The sequence below is a fragment of the Zootoca vivipara genome, chromosome 9 (assembly GCF_963506605.1).
Source record: "Zootoca vivipara chromosome 9, rZooViv1.1, whole genome shotgun sequence".
Lineage (NCBI taxonomy): Eukaryota > Metazoa > Chordata > Lepidosauria > Squamata > Lacertidae > Zootoca > Zootoca vivipara.
The window spans coordinates 3,133,134-3,158,711 of record NC_083284.1 but is presented as its reverse complement, the minus strand read 5'-3'; the positions used below and the strand labels follow the sequence as shown (position 1 = coordinate 3,158,711).

General features: G+C 47.5%; 2 protein-coding genes across 2 annotated transcripts in view; both read right to left on the bottom strand.

The window, feature by feature from the left end:
- Nucleotides 1-709: 709 nt before the first annotated feature.
- Nucleotides 710-4,594, bottom strand: AP5S1 (adaptor related protein complex 5 subunit sigma 1). Its single transcript, XM_035103735.2, has 3 exons — nucleotides 4,476-4,594; nucleotides 3,784-3,972; nucleotides 710-2,286 (listed from the first exon to the last, which is right to left on the bottom strand). Exons 2-3 carry the CDS (start codon nucleotides 3,954-3,956, stop codon nucleotides 1,860-1,862), a joined length of 600 nt encoding a protein of 199 aa, XP_034959626.1. The 5' UTR covers nucleotides 3,957-3,972; nucleotides 4,476-4,594; the 3' UTR covers nucleotides 710-1,859.
- Nucleotides 4,595-11,842: 7,248 nt separating this feature from the next.
- The window catches only part of CDC25B (cell division cycle 25B), a 28,882-nt gene continuing 15,146 nt past the window's right edge, over nucleotides 11,843-25,578 (bottom strand). Inside the window, exons 9-16 of the mRNA XM_035103698.2 lie at nucleotides 23,822-23,899; nucleotides 22,473-22,649; nucleotides 20,087-20,182; nucleotides 19,801-19,863; nucleotides 18,121-18,219; nucleotides 17,263-17,396; nucleotides 16,920-17,031; nucleotides 11,843-16,060 (exon numbers count right to left, since the gene is read on the bottom strand). Of these exons, the coding sequence (XP_034959589.2) occupies nucleotides 15,920-16,060; nucleotides 16,920-17,031; nucleotides 17,263-17,396; nucleotides 18,121-18,219; nucleotides 19,801-19,863; nucleotides 20,087-20,182; nucleotides 22,473-22,649; nucleotides 23,822-23,899 (900 nt within the window). The 3' untranslated portion in view covers nucleotides 11,843-15,919. The remainder of the gene's footprint in view (nucleotides 16,061-16,919; nucleotides 17,032-17,262; nucleotides 17,397-18,120; nucleotides 18,220-19,800; nucleotides 19,864-20,086; nucleotides 20,183-22,472; nucleotides 22,650-23,821; nucleotides 23,900-25,578) is intronic.

Below are 25,578 nucleotides of genomic sequence, written 5' to 3'. Positions count from 1 at the left end.
TGTAACTCCAGGAGAGGCCTAGCCCCATGACGGCCGGATTTTCTTAATCGATAGGAACACTGCGCCCTCTGCCTGAATGCTTCATTTCCCCCAATCTGCATGTCAGAATTTTAAAGGCTCGGAGGAGGCAAGGCTGCCTTTGACAGACTTTTGCAAGATGAAAAAGCAGGTCAAGCAATAAATTTGAGAGTTGCCTTTGTGCCAAAGTCCCAAACTTTTACAGGCCACTGCCCACTGAGCCCCCTACCCCATAAAAAGGATTGTTCAGAAGAACACTTTGCACGGCCCACTAAGGAAGACAATAATGCGACAGAATTCAATACAGCGGCAATTTATCCGAATCCCAAGTAAAGCTATTTAGTTTGATTAATTCAACAAACTTGATCCAGGGAGACCAGCTTTGCAAAGTCTGATTTGCAGCTCCCGCACCCACCTGCTACCTTATTGCCCCCCTAGATGACCTCTCCCGCCCAGGGGGCGGTGACAAGCACTTTGCAAACCACCAAACTTCTGTAGTTTCTTCTCACACGCATGGCCATCTGTCCAGGATGCTTTAGCTGAGATTCCTGCATTGCAGAGGGTTGGACAAGATGACCCTTGCTGGGGTCCCTTCCAATTCTACGATTCTACCTCTCTGTCCTCCAACTAGGCAGGCAGTCAGTTCAGTTTTATTACAGCAAAAGCCAGCAATACAGAATAACATAATTCCAAACAAAAGAAATCAGCAATAACATCACCAGAAATAAAAAAAAATTACACAAAGGGAATTTGCAATGTGTTATTCAATAAGAGAGATTTACGTTTCTTAATAACTAAAGTGCAAAATTTGGCCACATCATATGATACTGGACTTGAGGAATCTTCCAGAAGGAATTTTCGTAAGTTTTCAGAGGAGAATTCCAAAATAATATTGTAAGGGTGTAAATTTTGAGAAAAGGGGTAAAATAAGTCGAGCTCGTTCTTCACTATAAAATTCGCAAAATAAAAGGATATGAGTGACAGATTCTACCTTGTTAGACATGCTGGGGCAAAGGCGCTCATGAATTGGTACCCGCATAAATTTGCCGTACAGCACAGCTGAGGGCATTGCCTCAAAACGGGCTCTAGAAAATTCCCATCTATAGGCTTCGTTAGTGATGTTAGATAAGTAAGGGGCAGCTGCAAAATTATGCCATGGATTTTAGACATCTATAATTCTCCAGGAGTAAGGCATCTTCTTGTTGTAATTCAACATCGTGAAGCAACCAAGCAGCATGACCGGGGCTCAAGGACCCGTTGCAGCCAGGCAAAATCCCTCAAGGAGGCACGAAGCAGGGCTGGAGATGAGTGTGGCAGTCTCGAGGGCCAGGCAGAAAGGCTCACAGGGCCGCATTTCCTCACATAGCCCCCCAGCCCCACACCTGATGGTTCTCCACCCCTAATTTATGCCATATGCTTTGAACACTGAAAAACCATAGCTATGTTTTATTAGCAATTACTGTACGACAGCAACTCTCCTAACAATGTCACCAGTCGGGGCCAGTTTCAAGGGAGCAGAGGGAAAATCAGAACTTGAGTTCTGAAAAGCGGGTCGTAAAAAGAGGTAGTAAGTCTCCTCCTCCTGTTTCTTCTCCATCATGCAGTGTGCAATGTAACGTTGCTCTCGCAAAGAGCAGATTTCACCCACCTGCAGCCCCTCTGGGTGCTTGGGACTGTCAATCCCATCGTCCTGTGCTGGCTGTGGATGATGGGAATTGTAGCCCCAAGCGCTCGGAGGGGCTGCAGGCAGGTCGAGGCTGGCATACACAGCAGGCGGCAAAACAGCTGACCCATCCACAGCTGCCCACGGCCGTTCAAGCCTCCATCCCTTTGGAGATCTTTCATTTGGAAAGCGCCACGCTCGCCTCTCTCTCCAGGCCCAGCGCAAACTGGTCGTTCAGGAAGAGCAGCTGCCCGTGCGGCAGGAACTTGTGGAGGATGACCTCTGTCCTGTCGGCCTTGAGGATGACGTCGCTCCCTGAGCTCAGCAGCTTGAGGTGGTCGATGAGGGTCTTGGCAAGGTGCTTCAAGGTGCTCTCGGCCAGCAGCAGGTTCTCCTGGGGGTCACAGACCAGAGCAAAGCCCAGGCACTGGATGCCCACCCACAGAACGGTCTTGTCCTCAGAGAAGGGGTCCCCCAAGGGGAGGCGGAAGACCCCCAATGGGACATCCTGGAGAGAAACGGGTTCGTCAGGGAGTTGGGCTAGGTGCTCGGAGTGAGGCTTCCCGGAGGCCCGCAGGTGGAGTTTGCAGGCTGACTCCACTTGCCTGCAAATGGAGAGGAAGCGGAGTTTTTAAGTTTATCAGAGGGAGCTTTCCTTCCACGATGGGATGCGGGTGGCACTGTGGGTTAAACCATAGAGTCTAGGGCTTGCCGATCAGAAGGTCGGCGGTTCAAATCCCCATGACGGGGTGAGCTCCTGTTGCTCGGTCCCTGCTCCTGCCAACCTAGCAGTTTGAAAGCACCTCAAAGTGCAAGTAGATAAATAGGTACCACTCTGGCGGGAAGGTATATGGTTCTGGTTCGCCAGAAGCGGCTTTGTCATGCTGGCCACATGACCTAGAAGCTGTACGCCAGCTCCCTCGGCCAATAGCGCGAGATGAGCACCACAACCCCAGAGTCGTCTACAACTGGACCCATGAAGGAGCTTGCGAAGGTGGCAGTGGGGAGAGAGACGCAGAAAAACAGTGTGCATAAAAAGAGCATTGCTGGATCAGGCCAATGGCCCATCTTGTCCAGCATCCTGTTCTCACAATGGCTGACATGTGTGAAACCAACAAACCACTACAGTGGTACCTTGATTCTCAAACTTAATATGTTATGGAAGTCCATTCCAAAACCAAAGCGTTCCAAAGCCAAGGCACACTTTCCCATAAAAAGTAATGCAAATTGGATCAATCAATTCCAGACTTTTGAAAACAACCCCTAATACAGCAATTTAACACGAGTTTTACTATCTAATGAGACCATTGATCCATTAAATGAAAGGAATAATCAATGTACTGTACTGTACTATAAAATAAATAAGACAGTATTGTAGATGATAAAAATTAAAATTATTTTTTTTCTTACCTACACTGATGACAGTCATTTTTTGGATTGGGGGGGGGTGGGCTTTTATCAATTTCCACAGTCACACAATCAATCAATCAATCAATCAGCAGCTGAACTGGGTTCCACACAGTCACAAAAACAAATCAACCGAAAAAGCCTCAAAAACAAAAGCGCGAAATCAATAGCAAAAACAAAAACGCCAAAATTAATCCGTTCCGGAAGTCCGTTTGTCTTCCGAAATGTTTGAAAACCAAGGCGCAGCTTCTGATTGGTGCAGGCGCCCCGGAAACAATAGCCGAGAGCCGCATCGGACGTTCGGCTTCAGAAAAATGTTGAAAAACCGGAACACTTACTTCTGGGTTTTTGGCGTTTGGGAACCAAGGCATTTGGGAACCAAGGTACCACTGTAGATGGTGTTGTGGGAGAGTTTGGGGGGGGGATTCACACCTGTTCAACCAATGCGCCCCTTTAGTTCCAGACAGTACATGTGTAGGTGAGTCTTAAAAGCCCGGGACACAAATTTTCATGGCCCTCTAGCGGCTATGGTGGCTCGTTCACCAGAAGTGATGTACTGTATTTAACATTAATTCTGGAAGTTTATATTCCATTCTGACCCAACTCAGCCTCCTGGTGTACATTTTCCTCTCGGAAGCTGAGTTTGGTCAGAATCACGTACACACTTCCAGAGCCCAGCATGCGGGTTGTGTTACCTGGCAACGGCCAGAATCTGCTCCTTCTTGCGCAGCCGCTCCTTCTCGCGATCCTGGGGCCCAGCATTTTCCAACCCTTCAGGGCCGAAGACCCTGGAATAGAGCACTCGGCAGCAGCCTGTCTCTTCCCCGGGTCGGCAGCGTAATGTCTGGATGACGAAGGCGTGGACCATGGTGGAAGGCTGGGCACTGCACAGGACAGGAGAGAACACGGGAAAGCTCAGTCAGTAGAGCAGGAGACTCTTAATCTCAGGGCCGTGGGTTCGAGTCCCACGTTGGGGGGAAAGATTTCTGCATGGCAGGGGGTTGGACTAGATGACCCTCGGGCTCCTTCCAACTCTATGATTCCAGTCCTAGCCCTAGGCTCCATGAATTTGCCTCTGAACTAGGAGGGTTCTTGCAGCAACCTTGACTAAATATCCGCAGACAGGCACCTTTTATTCTCCAGTTTCAGAGGCAGAGACTGGGTGGCCGTCTGCTGGGAATTCCTTAGCTGAGATCCCTTCCTTGCAGAACTAGATCCGATCCCCACAGCAACACTGTGAAATGGGAGAGGCAGGGGCTGACCCCGCTGCCTCCCAGCTCTAACCACTGAGAGGGACTGCCCCTTCCTGCGAAGAGCCGCCCGCGGAACTTTCTGCCACTGGAGCATTGCCAGGGCCCCACCGAAGCTCCCGCTCGCCCCCACTCACGCGCCCACCCGGCGGCAGCGGCCAGAGGCTCCCGGACCCTCCGAGAAGGGAAGGCGAAGCTGCAAAACAGCTGCTTCTAATGGGAGGAATCGGAGAAACTACATTTCCCAGCTTGCCGCGCGGGTTAAAAGTGGGCGCAGCTGCCCGCTGGAACGTTCCGCTATGCATTCTGGGATATGTAGTTTCATGGCACAAAGCTTGCCGCCCGGCCTGACTAACGCTTCCTTTCGCCACATGCGCATGCGTCTGCCTGTTATTCTTACTATGATTGGCTAAAGGGCCAAAGGAGGCGCGGCTTCACAATTTCCGCGTTCATAGAGCGGTGGGCGTCTCCCAAGTGCGAGTGGCAGGCACTCGGCCAATAGGTGGAATAGGGAGGCTTAAGAGCCGGGAGGCGGGGAAAGTCTCCAAGAGGGAGCAGGCGCTGATTGGGCCGATGTTCTGAAAGACAAGGCTGCGCCCTCCAACGATTGGCTAGTCCTTCAGAATGCAAAAGTTGGCTGTATTTTGGAGCGCACTTTGATGTGTTTGAGCCCTTTGATCAGGCATAGGCAAACTCGGCCCTCCAGATGTTTTAGGACTACAACTCCCATCATCCCTAGCTAACAGGACCAGTGGTCAGGGATGATGGGAATTATAGTCCCAGAACATCTGGAGGGCCGAGTTTGGGGTTGCCTGCCTTTGTTCTTTTCCTTTTCAAAGCTTTGGGTGGGTTTTGGTGGCATTTAAAGTAAATTCCTCCCCAAAATGAATTCCTGCAAGGGAATAGGTCTGCAGGAGCAGCAGGAGACCCTACCACGACCCAGATGGTTTAGAATCGTCCAAATCCCAGCCTCTCCCTCTCTCTCCTGCTTTAATCAAAATTTACTCATCGAGGAGGGGGGGGGATCTGATAAATAATATTTTTTTAAAAAAGCTCTGCTGCCAACAACTTGATTGTGATATTTAAATGACCCACAGCACCCAGCAATATAATTGCTAGCACATTTGCAAACCTAAGCAGGGTCCCGTATGGTTTCAAAGTGGATGGGAAACCCTGTGTTGAGATTCCTGCATTGCAGGGGGTTGACCTAGATGACCCTCAGGGTCCCTTCCAACTCTGTTGTTGTTGTTTAGTTATTTAGTCGTGTCCGACTCTTTGTGACCCCATGGACCAGAGCATGCCTGTCTTCCACTGCCTCCCGCAGTTTGGTCAGACTCGTGTTCATAGCTTTGAGAACACTGTCCAACCATCTCGTTCTCTGTCGTCCCCTTCTCCTAGTGCCCTCCATCTTTCCCAACATCAGGGTCTTTTCCAGGGAGTCTTCTCTTCTCATGAGGTGGCCAAAGTTCCAACTCTACGATTCTATTATTCTAACTCATTTGTGAGATCTAAGGGACCCAGGTCACATCCACACATCACACACTGAACACACATCAAGCACATAGCTTCTCCCAAAGAAGCCTGAGAGCTGCAGTCTGCCCTTCAGAGAGCCACAATTCCCAGCACCCTTATGCAAACTACAGTTCCCAGGATCTTTGGGGTAGAAACCATGTGCTTGAAAGCTTTGGTGTGGATGTGACCTTACTGTATTTGCAAATGACAGAATAACATTGTCAGTTGTCAGCCAGCAGGGGGAGCTCCAAGATTGGGTTTGCAAGCTGCCACAGTCTTAAATCCAGCATGATTTGAAACTTCAAATGTTTCAAATTGAGAGCCAACGATGCCAAAACCGTAGAAAAGAGAGAAGCAAAATACATTCATTGCAATCCACTAAATTCATATTGAACAATTAAAATTCGTAGTATACCTGCACTTGGTTTCAAATTTGGGTTTTAGTTGCCTTCCGTCTCTTAATCTTATATATTCAGGTAGTTTAGTACATTGGGCTGCTTCCTAAACTTTCTTATCCAATCTCCCCGTTAAAGGTTTTATACTGTGATGATATATATAGCATAGGTGTGATTCCTGCATTGCAGCGGGTGAGACGAGGTGTCCATTGGGGACCCCTTCCAACTCTACAATTCTATGGTTTGCCACACAACTGTCAAAAATAAAGAAACGTTATAACTCAGGCCTTAAGCATCCCAGAATACTATACTTCTATAAAAGCTTCAAGCTTTAGTTCATATTCAACTGGTTTGAATTCCAGGTAAATTCTATTCAAAATAGACCTGCTGAAATTAGGGGCCCAAAGCTTGTCATACCCATTAATTTCAATGAGCCTACTCTACTCTGATAAACGCTAGATAAGGATATGCAGAGAGCCCTGTAGCTGGATCAGGCCAAAGGGGGTCCATCTTAACATTAGTCAACAGTGTGATGATGCCACAGCAAAAATAAGTGAATGCTTTCGCACACACACAAAAGCAACTTATAATAATAATATATCACCTGCATCTCCTATGCTATGATGGAAGCCTGCCTGTTTTGCACCACCATTCCCTGAAAGGGTGCAAAAATCAAAGCAGCAGAAACTAGGAAATTGCAATGGTTCTTTGAATTCATTCCCCTACCCAGCACAGGAGCAGTTTTAGAAGGCGGCCTTCCTTCTAAAGTTTGTCAAAGTTTCCCTCCCAAATAAATGCCTTTGTGTGTGTGTGTGTGTGTGTGTGTGTGTGTGTGTGTGTGTGTGTGTGTGCCGCTGCAAAAGGAGGCTCAACGCAGAAAAGCAAGACCAGGCTTGAAAGTTGTGCCTTTGGGAGAACTTTAGTGGAGGGGGTTATGAATTTTTAGACACTCCCTCAGTTTAATTTGCTTCCCACGCTTCTCCTTGCCTGTGGGCCAAGTCTCCTAAGTCCAGCTCCTCCCCTTCAGGTTAGGGAGCCAAACCAGGGAGGGTGCGGCTTCTTAACCCTTCTTGTGCTTCTCAGCTAACTCCTGGCAGTTTCCAGAGAGGTTTTTTCTTTTTCTTTTTTTTAATAAGGACCGTGCAAAAGAGGACTTTGGTTTTCTTAGGGGGTCAGCATGCAATTGCGCATCCTTGGCCACTATGAGAAAGTCCTCAGGGGTGGGGGGACAGGAGGAAGCATGGTGTAGTGGTTAGAGTGCTGGACTGGGACAGCGGGGAGCCTGGGTTCGAATCCCCACTAACATATGAAGCTGCTTTGCTTGACCCTGGGCTGCTCAGCATCTGGCAGAGTCTACCTCGCGAGGGAGAACCACCGTATGGTGCAAAAGGGGAAGGTGAAATGCACTGAATTATTGAGGGGGGAGTTGTTCTTTCTTTATGGAGAGGGGATGGCAAGGTTAAGGTGTCCTGGAAAAGGTGGCAAGAGGTGTTCTTTCCCAAGCCTTCTGCTTGAAATCCTGGGGAGTGAGTGTGCTTTGCTCCTCGGCAAAAAGTGAATAATAAACATTTTCTTTTCCTTGCATGGCCAGGCAACAACAAGTGCAGAAACAGTATTTCTCAAGCTTGTCCCTGTGTGTATTTGCAATGAATTATGACCTGTTCTCTCCACTGTAAAAAAAAACCTTGACTCCAGTTAAATGACAGAACCCAAACCATTACGAATCCTCTGCCACACACCTCTTAACCTGTCATGAAATAAAATCGTGCCAAGTGGCCAGGAAAAAAAAATACCAACCACAGGACAGAGAGACCCGAAGCCTTTTCAGGATGGGATTTGTGATTTTAGAAGGCGGAGGGGGTCCTGTTCTCACGCGTGGGACAGAGGAAAGGGCCTCTCTCCAGTCACATGAAGGAAGGTCCCATGTGCGAGGTTTCAAGATCAAGTGCAGTGGCTTAGCATAACAGTGATTCACAGTTCCGGGAAGACTTGGCACAGAGTCCGGAAGCCCGAGATCTAAAGCTGAGCAAAAAGGGCCTGCCCTCCTCGCAGTACTTGTGGCCAAATTCACATTGCAGGGCCACGTGAGAGGGTTTCCCTCAGCCTCACATGTGGGCTCTTTGCCCTCCAAAAAGAGCCATTATTTAAACCCAAACATCCCCTCACTGCAAAACAACATCCATGTCATGTACAAGCATGGTTGCTGCTGGGCTTGTTGTTTTTTGTATACTGCCTGTGGTGCTTTGTGCATATGTATATAGATAGACAGATCGCAAACACACACATTTATTATTTCCTAAAATGTATACGCCACTTGGTTGTCAAAAGCAAACAAACCTCAAAGCAGTTTACTACAACGCTATTATTTGTTAAAAAAACCCGAAACGATCAAAAAGATTAAAACCAGCCATAAACTAAGACACACACCAGCATCCTAGCCAACTGGGTTGGCTTGTCCAGTGCTATTTCCCTAGAAAACGAGGTTCCAGAGCTCGCCATGACCTCCTGCCTTCTTCTCTTAGAATGGCAAGGGCGCCTACCTGAGAGATAATCAAAAATGGGTAATCAAAAATGTTTTTAAGGGTATGATGGTGGCCTGTCTGACCTCAATCGGCAGGGAGTTCCAAAGGGTAGGCACCGCCACACTCAACAGTCGAGTTCTTACCAATGTGGAACAAGTATCAGGTAACAGTTCCGGTTCTGATGATCAAAGCAGCCAAGCGGTTGTACCTGGGGTAAGGCGTTCTCACAGGTAAACTGGTCCCAAGTTGCTAAAGGCTTGTATACTAACAGTTCTAGAATCATAGAGTTGGAAGGTACCCTGAGGATCATCTAGTCCAACCCCCTGCAATGCAGGAATACGCACCTCTCCCATATGGGGATTGAACCTGCAACCTTGGTGTTATCAATGTCATGCGCTATCCCTCTGAGCTATCCAGGATTGTTGTTATATTTATTTATGCCCTGTATTTTGCCTTAACAGGGACTCAAGGCGGCTTACAGATAAAATAAAGGAAAAGGTAAAGGGACCCCTGACTATTAGGTCCAGTTGTGACTGACTCTGGGGTTGCGGCGCTCATCTCGCTCTATAGGGCGAGGGAGACGGCATTTGTCCGCAGACAGCTCATGTGGCCAGCATGACAAAGCCGCTTCTGGCAAACCAGAGCAGTGCATGGAAACAGCGTTTACCTTCCCGCCAGAGATTTATCTACTTGCACTTGACGTACTTTCGAACTGCTAGGTTGGCAGGAGCTGGGACCGAGGGATTCGAACCGACGACTTTCTGATCGGCAAGCCCTAGGCTCTGTAGTTTAGACCACAGCGCCACCCGCATCCCTTAGCACAGATAAAATAATAACAGCTAAAAACAATCACACATGAATAGAATTAAAACTATGGTTTTACACCACAAACCCTAAGTACCCCTGGAATCACACTGCTATCATCTCCTTCTTCTTTAGGATTGGGACCAAATGCCTTAACTATGGCAAGAGAATCTGTTCAGTAGGTCCTGCCTGTTCCCATCACAGATTCTCTTCAATGGGAACAGGCAGAAGGTGCTATGATTTAATTCCAGACGCCTGCAGACAGAGCTGAGAAAGCGTCCTTCAAAACTTACAGAGCTGCTGCCAGCCAGTGTAGACAAGACAGAAAGGTGAACTAATGTTGTCAGAGCTGCCTTCAGATGTCTTCTAAAAGTCAGATAGTTGTTTGTTTCCTTGACATCTGATGGGAGGGCGTCCCACAGGGCGGGTGCCACTACTGAGAAGGCCCTCTGCCTGGTTCCCTGTAAGCTCACTTCTTGTAGTAAGGGAACCACCAGAAGGCCCTCAGAGTTGGTCCTCAATGTCCGGGCAGAACGATGGGGGTGGAGACGTTCCTTCAGGTATACTGGACCAAGGCCATTTAGGGCTTTAAAGGTCAGCACCAACACTTTGAATTGTGCTCGAAAACGTACTGGGAGCCAGTAGTCCAAGCAGAGATAACCAGAGCATGCACCACTCTAGCAAGACAGTCCGCAGGCAGGGAGGGTCTCAGCCTGTGTACCAGATGGAGCTGATAAACAGCTGCCCTGGACACAGAATTGACATGCACCTCCATGGACAGCTGAGTCTAAAATGACTCCCAGGCTGTCCTTTGGGGGCACATTTACCCCATTCAGGACCAGGGAGTCCTCCACACCTGCCCGCTCCCTGTCCCCCAAGAACAGTACGTACTTCTATCTTATCAGGATTCAACCTCAATCTGTTAGCTGCCATTCACCTAGGTTCCAAAGCGTACCTTTAAAAATGCACATTGTATGCCCCCCCCCCAAGGAATAAACTAGACTTTCATTTGCAAAGCAAACCATTTCAGGTGAGGGGAAAACAATGGTTTCTTTGCACATGTGAGACAGGCTCATATACCTAACCATTTGGCTTGGGCAGGACATAGAGCACACATGCATCTGGAACGAAGTTGGTGGTGGGGCCTCCATTTAAGCCCAGAAGGCCCCACACCCTTCTCTTTTCATAGCTCCAGACACGCCTGCATTCCAGGCATAGTCCTCTTTCATGAATGGAAAAGCATCTCTTGTGTTAAAATGCAAACAGCTGGAGCAGTGTGTTACTCATTCAGAGGTTGCACAAGTTTGCCGACTGTCACGTGGCGCCCTCTAAGTGTTTTGCCTTTCTGCAACCCCCGTCAGGAGGGCGCCAGCTTGGGAGACGGATTGCACATGGCGCTGTTTGCGTTTTTATTTTCTTTGCAAATGGCGCAGGTTCGCATAGGGTCTCTTGCCCCCTCCTGGGCCTCAGCCAGACAAAAGCGGTGAGTGAAACCCCTTGCTTAAGGCCTCCTCGATTTAGGTACAGGGACCAATCTAACATTTTAAAGCATGGCAGGATCCTGACACTTGCACCAGGTGTGTCCAAAAGGAGCGTCACCTTTCAAAACCAGAGGGGGCACCCAAGACATGAGTCAGCAGTGTGATGCAGCAGCTAAAAAAGCCAATGCAATTATGGGTTGCATCAATAGGAGTATAGCGTCTAGATCAAGGGAAGTAATAGTACCACTGTATTCTGCTCTGGTCAGACCTCACCTGGAGTATTGTGTCCAGTTCTGGGCACCACAGTTCAAGAAGGATACTGACAAGCTGGAACGTGTCCAGAAGAGGGCAACCAAAATGGTCAAAGGCCTGGAAACGATGCCTTATAAGGAACGGCTTAGGGAGCTGGGTATGTTTAGCCTGGAGAAGAGAAGGTTAAGGGGTGATTTGATAGCCATGTTCAAATATATGAAAGGATGTCATATGGAGGAGGGAGAAAGATTGTTTTCTGCTGCTCCAGAGAAGCGGACACGGAGGAATGGATTCAAACTACAAGAAAGAAGATTCCACCTAAACATTAGGAAGAACTTCCTGACAGTAAGAGCTGTTCGACAGTGGAATTTGCTGCCAAGGATTGTGGTGGAGTCTCCTTCTTTGGAGGTCTTTAAACTGAGGCTTGACAGGCATATGCCAAGAATGCTTTAATGGTGTTTCCTGCTTGGCAGGGGGTTGGACTGGATGGCCCTTGTGGTCTCTTCCAACTCTATGATTCTATGATTCTAAGAGAAGCAATCCGCACCTCCACCACACCCTCCAGCAGTCAAGGTGCTCAAGGCCACTCAGGTTATTTTGGTGCCTGAGGCCAAGCAAAAAGAGAGAGCATCTCTCTCTCTCCCCCTGGCAGGAAAAATACAGCAGCTGTACATTAAATAGTGAGCAATTTGCTACTTTCTCCTGATACCCAAAGTCAGCTACTTCATTCTGTCTAATGGCAGGGCCATGGCAAGAGACTTTTCTCAGTCTGAGGGCCACAGTTTCCTTCTGGGGAACTTTCCGGGGGCCTCAGGCAGCAGTTGGGGTGGCCATCCATCAGGATTCTTCAGTTGCGGTCCCCGCGTTGCTGGGGGAGGGTTGGACTAGATGTCCTTTGGGGGTCCCTTCGAACCGCGCCATTTTACAGTTCACGCAAGAGGAACACTGGATACAGCCCTTAACTTTCTACAGTGAGGCCATATTCCAGACACACAGAAGTAGCCACGAGGTTTACACCTGGGCAAGAAATTTCATTCTGACCAGCTTTGGGGAAAGGCTGTACTAGACTAGCTAGAGCAGCGAGAGAGGAGTTCCACAGCTTCGCCAAGGTTTATTTTAAACTTTCAACGTTGACGTGACCAGGCTCCCTTCCAAGACAACTTTTGCAGAGCTCACAGCGGATTTTCCCCAAATGCTGCCAGCGAATCACAAAAGGTTTGGCTTTTTGAACTGCTCCGGATAAAGGATAAAGGGGCACGTGGTTCTGCTCTGGGCTGGTGGAGGCTTTTTGCTTCCCCAAAACGTGAGCCACGTGAACTTCTGCCCGTTTTGGCAGCTGTCGATTGTAGGTTAGGGAAGCGCATGCCAAGGAGGCCAGCAGTGGCAACGTGACGCAGTGTTTGCCTTTAAAAGAAAGAGGCCGTTTAATTCCTGGTTTTAAAGTTTAAAAAGTTAACCGAGAGCTGCCAGTTGGGATCTGCTGCGAATGCAGTTTATTCTGAAGGCTGTTTGGAAAACAGCAGCTCCATTTCTAACCATCACAAATTCAGGGGGGCTTGCCTATTGATTGCCTTCATAGCTCACCCCCCCACCCCCAAAAAAGCTCTGTTGTCTCCCACAACAACCCTGCAGTGGATTGGCCAGGGATCACTCAGTGAGCTTCATGGAACCCTGGTCCCCCAGGCCCTAGTGCTACTCTAACCACTGCACCACACTGCCTTTGGACTTCTGTATTTTGACTGAATAAAGTCTCCAGCTAAGCCAAGCTTGCATTTCACCAGGTTTAAGGCTTGCTAGCCTGTGCATTTTTACATGGGAGAAGCTCCACTGGGCTTGATTAGATTTACCTCCAAGTAAACATGTGCAAGATTTGCTCTTAAAACCCACATTTATAGATTTAACCAAGGCAAAAACCTATCATTACTACCTCCTCCAAGCCAATTTGACCCTGGCAACCCTCATTCATGTCTCTGCGGTCTCAGAACTGGACTAAATAAATGTCATTTGCCGAAAGCCGCCTTAGAAGATTTCAAATCCCACTGATACCACGGTTCCTAGCCCTCATGAAAGTTTTTATCCTATCTAGGAGGAAAGCCAGGATCCCACATGCATAGACTGAACAATATTAAGTTTTGTTTTCGTGTGTTTCTACAGCTTTGAGGGTTACCCCCCACACGATCAGGCTATCCCTGCCAGCTATTTGTCGTGGGGGTGGCATATGAATTGAACGTAGCAGAAGCAAAAGTAGACCCAAGAGGCACAGGTCCCAATCCAAGCGCCTTGGGAGATATGGTCAGATACCAAAAGGACTGCAATTTCTGGGCAGACTTTTGTGACAGCTGGTGCAAAAAATAAAAATAAACTGAGAGGCCTGTGCAGCGCTCTTTTTTCCCTAGAAAAATGTTTAGGGGTACTCTCATTTTCCTACTCATATTGAAATACTGCCCCTCATTGGGGCCAAACAGACTCAGAAAAAAAGCACTAGGACAATCACCAACCCCACCCAAGTCACATTCACACAAGAGGGGAAGTCATGTGATTAGCTGCGATTCCTGCATTGCAGAGGGCTGGACTAGATGGCCCTTAGGTTCCCGCTCTACGATTCTGTGAATCTCTGCACAAAGACCAGCATTTGAGACTTTTTCTGAAACAGATTTGCAGTTTATTCACTCCCTGATTACACACGACTGCATTAGGGGTGGGGGGGGGCAAAGGGACAAAAAAAGAGAGAGTGTTTTTTCCTTTTTACAATGGAAGAAATGTTAAGGGGTGAGAGAGCACACACTGGGCGTACAAACAAAGCGATCATCATTCTTGTAATATCCGGGAGCCCCTCTCCCCCTCAGGTGAAAACACAAGTTTAAGAGACACTTTGATGCCAAACCGGATTCAACAGTTTTACAGATGGCCCCCCCACCCCCCCAACGCAGAGAAAACCCAAGTGTGGGCTTCGGGATCATGAACCATGAGCATAAATAGATATATACACACACACACAAATAGGGCCTTTTCTCTGCATCAGAGCAGAGTCTCAGTTGGAACTTCAAGCGCGAGGTGGGGGCCTCCAATCCCCTTTTCCGCCACCCCGGTCCCCTGCAACCCAGGAGGGGAGTCTAGGATGCAGGATTCACAGTACAAATGATGGCTCCTAATTTGCAGAGATTAAGCGCCACCGTGAAGACGCGGGAGACACAGCAACCAGGTCCCAGTCGCGTCCAGAATTAGGGCGGCCACCCTTCGCAGTGGAACCGCGCGCCATTCCAGGCGTTTGGGAATACAGTGCCCATCAGCCCCAGCCAGACAAGGCGCGGCACGATGGGTGCTGTAGTCCCAAGGCAACGGGTTAGCAAAGGCTGCAGGGCTTTTCACAGTGAAGTTGAGGTGGTTTATTAAGGGAAAAACACAACAGGCAGTAAACAGTTCAAAGTCTAGTCTCTCCAAAACCACAGATCTAACCCTGACCACATGAGAGAGGGAGCAAAGGCCTGGCCTCTCACGCTACAAATCAATTAATGGAAAGTCCTTTTTCTCTAGACGGAGACATACAGCATTCAAGTGCAGGACTCTTCCTCTCCCCCCCCCCCAATAGTCAAGCTACAGGACATTTCTTCAGAGCTCTAGGGTTAGGTTTCCAGGGCAGGGCGATAGTTCCAAGTGCCAAATACTGCTAATCTTCCTAATACTGAAGCCCATTAGAATCCTTGTTACCCAGATACTGACAAGTCGTTCTACTTTCCGATTTCAACCTTGCAAAAACACAGAACGTGGGAATCTGTGCAAACCAAGAGTTCCTTCTAAGTGCTTTCTCCCCCCCCCACCCCCCCACCCCGGTCCTTTGCGGTGTGCAACTGAAAAGAAGTGATGGACAGAGCTGATAACTTTTGCCCCCACACTTTGGGGTGGAAGAACTAGTTACTAGGGGTGGGAGGCAGATTCCCCAGCCAGGAGCACAGGGTGGTTTACTGCTTTGCCTTTCAGTGGTAGTCCTGGGGTAGGAGAGAGGAAAAGACTTGCTTCCCGAGCGCATTTTGGCCTCCGAAATCCTCGCCTCCAAGCAGACAGGCCCTTCGACGGGGCTCCTGCACAGCCCCGATGTCGCTTCCCATGCAGTTTGTGCGGCGAGCTCCCTCGTCGCCCCTATAGTGGACGTTCCCCAATAGCTGCCAAGGTTTCCCCCCTCTTGAAGGAAGGCGGCATCACGAGCCGAAGGGGTGCGGGAGATTCTCCCCCAAGTTCTCCCGGAGAAAAGTTTCACAAGCCGGCAATGGAAGCACATCCCCGGGGCTCAGAGAGAGAAATAGACCCAAGCCCACCGCAGAGAGAGATTCACAGCATTGAGGCAGGTTCCAGCCTGCTGGACCCAGAGGTATCGCTATTGCTGGAGTTGCTGTTTAGACAAGCAGTTGCGACTCTTCCCCCCCCCCCCAAAATGCAAACCCCAGAATCTGAAGTCTCCAAATGAGCACAATTGGTGAGGAAAAAAAGAAATGTTGATTGCATTTCCTGCACTGCAGAAGTCCACCCTGAATTCAGTGTGTGAGGAAAAAACGGCTCGCTCCTTAAATCCTGCATCAGCAGCAGTCCCCCCCCCCAATATCCCCACTCCCTCCCCGCCTTAGAAGTTCTTGAGGCGGCTGTATAGCTCTCGCTTGCTTTTTTCCCCAGCCCATGTACGGCTCTTCAGGCGGAAAGTGCGAAGGTCCTCTTTGAAGTCTTTGTGGTGCATCGGGCGGTAGTTCTGCGGTTCACAGTGAATCTGGGGTTTTTTGGGGGGGGGGAGAAGAGGAGAACAAACAGTGGTTAGTTTATTTTGGGGGTTGCTAGTCGTACCTCAGCTCCCGAACACCTTGCGAGTCGAACGTTCTAGCTCCTAGAAAACCGAAAGCGAGAGTTCCGGTTTTTGAATGTTCTTTTGGAAGCCAAACATCCGACAGGGCTTCCGATTGGCTGCTGGAGCTTACTGCAGCCAATCAGAAGCCGCGCTTTGGAAGTCGAATGGACTTCTGGAATGGATTCTGTTCGACTTCCGAGGTACAACTGTATTTTGTTAATGTTGTACAAATTGTAAAATGCTGCGTTGATTTGTTAATCCTATAATGTGACTTTTGGTTTAATGCTGATGTTTAGCTCATTTTCGTAGAATTATAGAGCTGGAAGGGACCCCCAAGGATCCTCTAGTCCAACCCCCTGCAATGCAGGAATCTCAGCTCAAGCATCCATGACAGATGGCCCTCTAACCTATGCTTAAAAACACCCGAGGAAGAAGAGTCCACCACCTCCCAAGGGGGACCCTTCCACTGTCAGACAGCTCTTACTGTCAGAAAGTTCTTCCTGATGTTTAGTCGGAATCTCCTTTCTTGTAACTCGAAGCCATGGGTTCGAGTCCTACCTTCCAGAGCAGGAGAAAACAAACTTGCTCCCCCTTCCATGCGACAGCCTTTCAGATATTTGAAGATGGCTATCCTATCTCCTCTCCGTCTCCTCTTTTCCAGGCTAAACACACCCAGCTCCTTCAACCGTTCCTCAGAAGGATCGGCTCCCAGAGCCTTTATCATTTTGGCCGCCCTCCTCTGCACACATTCCAGCTTGTCTAAGCTCATCACAAAAAAACTCACTTGATATTGCGGGAAGAATTCTTTATAGCCTCCTTTCAAGACATACAGCTCAGGATAGTGGAGGGACGGGTAATCATTGCAGGCCCGGTCTTTTTCCCTGACAAAACGGCACCTATGGAGGAGAGCGCAAAATGTAACACGCATAATCTTAAATACGGAGATGCAGGTACACACACACACACACACACACACGACTTTCTTGCTGTTCTGGGCATCGAAGGACTAAAAGGAGATTTCTGCTTCAAGCCTCTAGTCCTCAAGGAAACAGAAAACTGAAAACACTTAGGTCAGGAAAACTAGGGAGTGGCTGGGGTTCAGAGAGGCGGCAGCAGAAGCTACTCACGTCCTGGGTCCTCTCTCGGAGGAGAACTCGCAGTGGAAAACAACGATCACCCTCTTTGCCGGGTCAAATGGCACAATGGGCTTCTTGAGAAGGAACTCTTCCACGTCCTTTCCCAGAGGAAGGTTAACAGCGCCCTGGAGAGAAAGGCATGGTCAGGGCAGGATCCATCAAACAGAACCATAGCAAAAAGCGTCACCAATTCCCTCCCTCCCACACCTGGTGTGCAAACACACTTTTAATTGCAGGTATGCAACAAAATATGAAGCTTGTTGAAATATGGGCATCGATCTTGAGAGAAGAAAGATTTCTGTAGGTGAGCAAGACTCAGACTTCCAGCCAAAGACTCTCACTGCCACTTGATGCCAAGTCTCTAATGTGATACTTTTCCATTTCATAGAATCAGAGTTGGAAAGGACCCCCAGGGACTATCCAGTCCAACCCCCTGGATAGGATAGATGTCAACAAGCCCTCAGCTAGTCTAAGAGTATAGAGTTCGATAGGGGCATAGGTTTTGTGCTTTGCCAAGACTCTGAACTTGAAATAAGGTCCAGTTTAAGTAAACCAGCGGCTGAAGAGATGGACATTGATCTGGGGGACAAGGGGTGATGAAAGGTCACCACTTCCCAGACTTCCTCTGGTAGCCTTAAAGGCGGGCTCTGCAGGCAACAGGAACAGCCTACCTCACAGGGGGGTTGCCAGAGCAAAAGAAAGCCTTTTTGCACGTGAAGAGTGCCAAACACAAGACCAAATGCAAGCGCCACAACTGATTTTCAACTTTTTTAAAAAAAAAATCCATCAATATACAGTTTATAAAACACTGAGGATACAGGGAGGAAAACACAACCGGTAGGGACTCACCTTGATGTGGCCTCCTTCATATTCATAGGGGTATCTGCAGTCCACGATCACACAGTTCTCGATGAGGTTGCTGAACTGACCCGTCAGCACAGCCGCCATCTGTGGACAAACGACGATAGTAAAAAATAAGCCATACGCAGAATCACTTGTATTGTTTTGCACTGGAGACATTAAGCGCTGCTTGCTGCCATCCAGGCTGGAAGAGGCCACTGGTGCCAGACTATCTATCTATATATACTATATACACACACACACTATATATATCTATCTATACCTGAAGGAGCGTCTCCTCCCCCATCGTTCTGCCCGGACACTGAGGTCCAGCACCGAGGGCCTTCTGGCGGTTCCCTCGTTGCGAGAAGCCAAGTTGCAGGGAACCAGGCAGAGGGCCTTCTCGGTGGTGGCGCCCACCCTGTGGAACGCCCTCCCAACAGATGTCAAAGAGAAAAACAGCTACCAGACTTTTAGGAGACATTTGAAGGCAGCCGCCCAGAGTGGCTGGGGAAACCCAGCCAGATGGGCAAGGTATAAATAATAAATTATTTATTTTTATTAATAATAATAATAATAATAATAATAATACCGTACATACTTTTCACATTTATACATTTCATTAGTTCTACAATCATTTTAACATTTCAAAGTTCGACTTCCTTTCCCCCCCTTTCTGCGATTCCTTAAATTTATTTATCTTCTGCATATCCAAATTCATTTAATTATCTACTTTAAATATATACTCTTATGAAACTGCAGGTTGTTACAATAATCCTGCCGGTGCTTTTGTCTGTTTTTCAATTTATCTGTAACTATTCAATAAACCATTTCCATTCTTTTATAAAAAGTGTGTTATCTTTTGATTTCTTATTCTCCTGGGAAGTTTCCACGGGCGCCAGGCTTGGCCTCCTTGCTTTGCCCAAGTGCCCAGAGCAAGCACCGCTGATGGGGGTGGGGGGGGGTGGGCTAGATGAGGCTCGAGACCCCTTCCGACTCTACAATTCCAAGACCACACCGGGGGGCTGGGCTAGATCACTGGAGACAAGGCCTTTCCATTGCCTTGGTAGTGGGGTAGGAGAGCTGGGAATAATGCAAAGGATATTCGCACCTGGCCACCCATGAGCCCTTTTCATTCCGGATAGTACTGTATTGGCCCGAATATAAGCCGCATTCCCCCCCTCCAAATTCCGACCGTAATAAGTTACAAGTGCAGCTTAAATTGGAGATCTTACAAGAATTGGTTTTTACAGTATCACTGCTGAAACAGACATATGGTAAAACGGAAAGGGTGTGGCTTATATTCAGGCCAATACGGTACACGGGTAGAGGCGTCTAAAAAGCCCTGGACACAAATTTTAATGGCCCTCTAGGGTGGTTCGTTTGCCGGAAATATTGTGTTTAGTGTTATCTCTGGAAGTGTAGACTCGATTCTGACCAAACCCGGCCTCCTGGTGTATATTTTGCTCTAGGAGGCCAAGTTTGGTCAGAACCGGGGCCCATCGGTTTCTAGATGTGAATTTCCTCCCAGCTCTCCTTCCCCCACTATGGCGTTTTTGACAAGTTGCAATGGGCCACAAGATTCATAGGTAAAGGAAGGCTGTGTTGACTTCAAGGTGGTGGCCCCCGGAGTCCCTCGTGCGAAAGAGGAAGAAGCGGCCCGGGATATTGGATTCCGAACTTGCTCACCATTTCTGCAGAGATGTACTTGAGGTCTTGGTGCTTCCCTTCCACCGTTTGCAAAATGTAAGCCTGGCAGGGAAACAAATGAATTTTAGTCCTTCTGAAACGCTACGATTTCCTTCGGTTTTGCATTGTTTCATGTTTGCACTGGTACTGCGAGCTGTCTTTTTTGGCCAAAAGGCAGTGCGCGCATAGCACAGCATAACATAACACAGTTTCCGGGGGGGGGCACTCTGCCCTTAGCTTGCAGGGGGAAACACGTAAAGGCAAACAGCGGGATTCTTGCCGGTACCTTTGAGAAGTCTCCAATCAGCTCCCGGTGGTCGTTGTCCAAGATGTTTGCGATCTCGCTGGGGCAGCAGGAGCGAGAGCGAACCAGCCGAGGTTTCTAGGGAAAGAGGACGAGAAGGACTGTTAGGGAGGCTGTGCGGCTGTGTCCAAGATGCCAAAACCAGTAAGCGTCCTGAGATCAGGAGCAGGGAACCATCGGCCAGGGCCTGGTGGACTGCGACTCCCACCAGCCCCAGCAAGCATGGCGATGTATGGTGGGAGTTGTAGATCACAGGCACCCAGAGATGGGGACATTCGCCTGCTAAAACCGGCAGAGGCTCGTTCCTGAGCACCAGCAATTGGCTCAAGCAAGCCATTTGGGCAGAAGCTACATCAGAATCTCCTCCCAGGTTTGTTTGTTAAAAAAAAAACAGCTGATTGTGGTTTTGTCGAAATCAAGCGCTATACAAATCTTGCAAAATGAAATAAACAAATCCACAATAAGCGGCCAAAAAGCCGCCGCCATCACCACCCGTCTCTTCTGAAGCAGCCCCCAGAAATTGTGCAAAACCTCACGAGAAATACGTGGCAACCCCATTTTAAAAGACCGGGCCAGAAAGCGCCCTGGGACTCGGCAGGCTAAGCATCGACCAGCTTTCACGCCAGCAGCCTGTCTCTTCCCCCACCCCCAATATATTATTATTTATATTCATTAGTGGCTTTTTTGCCGCAGTAATTTGAAGCGACCTCCAACATCTTAAGCGAAACAAACACATTAAAAAGAAAAATCTGAAAGTTTAAACTATGTTAAAATATCCCTGCAAAAAAGGTCACAGATGGTTCAAAGCCAAAGGCCTGGTGAATGAGGAAAGTTTTCGCCTGGCGCCTAAAGATATGCAACGATGGCGTCAGATGGGGAGAACATTCCACAAGCAGGGAGTCACCCCTAAAAAGGCCCTGTTCCCTTTATTGCCACCTCCAACCCTCCCTCTTCCCACATCCTTTTTTTTAATTGAAAAGAGCTTTATTTCAAATCTTTAAAAACATTACAAAATTATAACAAAAAAACACCAATAAAGGAAAAGTACAAAACTTAATAGAAATTATGAGAATATCCAAAAACAAAACAAAACATATAAATAAATATTCCAAAACAGAACATCATTTCCTCCCCCTCTTCCCCCCACACTTTCCCGACTTCCATTTCCACTTTGATATTCACTCGTGCATTTATTTTCTATAAGACTCTACAGTAATACTAATAAAACTTTCTCAAACTCTGTTTATTTTATATTTCTCTTCATATCTCCTATTCAACGCATGTTAGCATGTCCTCTTTCGAACAATGCTTTTTCATGTAGTCATCATAGCTTTCCCACTCACTTCTTAATTTTTGCTTGGACTGGTTTCTTACTGTTGCTGTCAATCTTGCCATCAAAAGATATTCACTCAATTTATTAATCCATTCTTCTTTAGATGGTACTTTACCCGTTTTCCAATTAGCTGCTATTAACATTCTCGCTGCTGTGCTTGCATATAAGAATACTTTTTTTCCCCTTTTGGAATTTCCTCATTCAATAGGCCTAATAGATACATATCTGGTTTTTTTGGAATTGATTTTTTTCATCATTTTTTTCATTTCCTCATGTATGATATTCCAGAATTTAACAATCTCCTCACATTTCCACCATACATGTATGAAAGTTCCCGGTTCTTTGTTGCATCTCCAGCACAGATTTGATTTTAATTTATAAATCTTGGCCAATTTCACTGGCGTTAAGTACCATCTATAAGATATTTTTAAGAAGTTTTATTTTATATAATTGGCAGCTGTAAATTTTCTGTCCTGTCCCCACAATTTATCTCATTGTTCGATATATATTGTATGACCGAGATCTTTGGACCATTGTATCATCACCTCTTTTGTACTTTCTTCTAATAAATCCCAATTCAATAATAAACTATATTTATTCTAGATAATGTTTTCTTTTTATTTTGAACCACTTCTATTTCGAATTTGGAATCTTCTTTAGCAAACCCTTTTCTTTTTATCTACCTGGAAAATACTGGCCAGCTGTCTATATTGCCAATTGTCAATTCCTATCTTTTTTTAATTCTTCAAATTTCTTCAGCTTATAATTCCCCTGATCTTCTTCTATTAATTCTCTATAAGTGGGCCATTTCTTTTCAGTATTTAATGTCTTATTTCCAAATTCAAAGGATTCCTGTTTCATCCATTTTAATTTATTTTCCAATTCATTAGCTAATAACGTTGACAATTGGGATTGTAGCAATTTAATTTTCTGATTTAATTATTTATCTTTTGGTGATTTTATTAATAATTTTTCATTATCTTCGATTTCCCACATCCTTGTGAGGCAGCCTTGTGAGGCAGCTGCATGAATTACCGGCTCTTCTTCCTTCTCTTCGATGGCGCCGCCAGCCAGACTCTTCCGCCTCTTGCTTTTCACGGGCGTCTCTTTGTCCTGGGGCCGGTCCAGCCGCTTAAGGATGGGCCTGATGACAGCGCTGGGCATGGACGGGGAGCGGAAAAGACGGCGGCATTTGCCTGTTCCCAGGGGGCTCTGCTCCAGTTTGGGGGAGAAAGGGGGAAATTGTGACACCCTAATACTGCACCAAAGAGAGACAGACCTTGGCACAATACTTTTTATTTACATAGATTTTTTTAAACGCAACAAAGGCAAAGCCATTTCACATGGCCTCGGAAAATATACTGTTTGTGGAAATATCGCACGGTCAGGAGGAAAGGCCTGAGACAAAGCGTTTTCCTGCCCTGCAAGGGGCCAGAATGGATGGCCTCAGGACCCTTCCAACACTACGATTCTAGAAATTCTCTACCACTGCTTCTTAGCAAGAATCAAGGTCCACATGGGGAAGCCTTGAATCAACGCAAAAGTGGGGCAAGGCTTTGCCGACCTAGCAATCTCCGGAGGCTTTGAGCTACAACTCCTATCAGCCCCTGCCAGCACGTAAGAGTCACCGGAACAGGCTAACATGCGGACAGTTTCAATCTCAGCAAGTAGCTGGAAGGCCAGGCAGCCGTCTGGCCCTAGCTTATCCAGAACAGTTTGCAAGAAGCTCTGGGGGTGAGTGGCCTTCTCCCAAACACCCCACAGCAATAATGCTGTGTACACTGGTTAACTCTTTATTAGCCAAAAAAAAACCCACACACAATCTGCACAGGGGTGTCAGGCCTAATGAGCACAGCAACTCATCTCTGGTAGGTCTTCACCCATGAAGCAGTTGCTGAGACTGAAGGTCCCTGACTCCTCATAGCTGCCTAAGTCCCCTCCTCTCCAAGGTTTCCCCCAGGCAATCAGAGACTGTGCCAGCCTGCAGCTAACCTCTCCTCCGTCCTTTTCATGCCTCTCCTGGTCCTGGGAGATTCATCTCTACCTCTCTCCTGCTTCTGCCTCCAATTCTGGACTGCTCTCTGCCACGGTCTCTCCCTGCTCACTGAGCCCTGTTGCCTCTTAATCTTCCAAGTCTTCCCCCTCTAACCACTCGTTGTTGTTCCACTACCACTCCCAACCGGGGAAGGAGATGGGGATCTCAGGAGGGGAGAGAACGAGGGAGAAGGAAGGCCCTTCCTCGAGCTGTTTCTCTTCCTTAAAATGCCACCCCGCAACTCCAGTACCAAGACCTTGGTCACCCACAGAAGAAATTCTTTTTTGAAATTCTTTTTTGAAAGGGGGGGGGAGGAAACAAAGGGTGTTAACGCGGCACTGTCACGTACCAGGCTGGACTCATCTTCCTTCCTCACCAGAGGGGCCATTAGCAAGTTCTCCATACCCAACGGGAAATCTCCATCGCCCTGGAGGAGGGAAGGTAGGACCCATTTACTGAAGTGGGGGTTGGCGTAGCCGACCGCCCACCCCCACCCCAGGCATAACAGAGGAACCTCACTTTACGCTCCACCCCAAGCAAGGAAAGTTGGAGGAATAAAGCTTATCTGAAAGAGCGAATTGTGTGTGGATGGAAGACTGCCCTGGCTACACTCTCTCTCTCTCTCTCTTTATATATATTTAATTTTTATCGGTTTAATAAACTTAACACAAAGCCCCACCGTGTTTCTCCAAAAATAAGACACAGGCTTATATTTATTTTTCCTTTAAAAAAAACCCACGGTGGCTTATTTTCAGGAGATGTCTTATTTTTTTTATTAAGTGTGGTACAGTTTAACCTACTAGGTTAAACTGCCTATCACTATGGCTTATTTTGGGGGTATGGCTTATTTTTGGAGTATGGCTTATTTTTGGAGTATGGCTAATTTTCGGAGTATGGCTTATTTTTTCCGGAGAAACACGGTACAGTGGTACCTCTACTTACGAATAACTCTACTTACGGATGTTTCTACTTATGAATGGAGCTCCGTCCGCCATCTTGGATGCAGTTTAGATAGGATTTTTTCTACTTACAAATTTTTAGATAGGGTTGCTTCTACTTACGAATTTTTTCTCCCAATGCTTTCCTATGGGATTCGACTTACAAATGTGCGTTCGGAACGCATTAAATTCGTTAAGTAGAGGTACCACTGTATTTCTATCCTTCTCTTAACAATTCGACTTCCCATCCTTAACAGTCATGACACCCCCCGCCCTACAATTACCTGCTGCCCTAAATTCAATGCTTATTCTGCTATATGTACATGTATACATTTCCGTATTTACTTTATTCTTGCTATGCTTCCTTTGCTAACACTTCCAAGACCTGCTCGCAATTTCATTGGGCTGTAAGTACTTCATTTTGGTCCCCTAGCTGGTGTGCGGTTTAGCAGAGATATTTTATGTGCCTGACAAAATTGAGTCCGAGTTTTCACGGGGTGCCCTGGCAAGTCCAGGGCAACAGTGGGGCATGTTAAAAAGGCAGCACCAAACACTTTGCGGCTTGCTAAACTACGCGTTCAATGCTTGGGGTTTGTGCAAAAGGAAAGAGAGGGCAGGGGAACAGGGTTAGGGTTAGGGTTGGGGACCCTGAAGAAAACCCAACAGCGATACGAAAGGAGCAACTGGCTACATCTAACAAGCAGGCAGCCTCAAAACACATCAGAAGACAGACAGCCAAAGCAAAGGATTTAAAAACATAGCAAATAAATCAAAGCAGCCGATTTTAAAAGCTTAGGTCGGAGAACAAAATATTCTGTGCTAGCTGATTTCTGGGCCATTTTTCGATGGCTGCCCCGCATACAACACAGGACAGTACTCTTAACTGTATATACGAATCTGCCATACATGGCGAGGCTACTGGATCAAGCTACAAGAGATCTGCCAAGGATTCTTTACTTGTGGTTCCTGCATTTCAGGGGGTTGGACTAGATGGCCCTTGGGAGCACCCTCCCAACTCTAAATTCTGTGACTCTGTGGTGCAGCTGGGCTAGTGTCAGATTAGAGCCTGGGAGACCAGGGTTCAAATCCTCTCTTAAGCCATGAAGCTCACCAAGGTGATTCTTCGGCCAGCCGACATCTCTCTGCCTAGCCTACTGGACATGTTGTT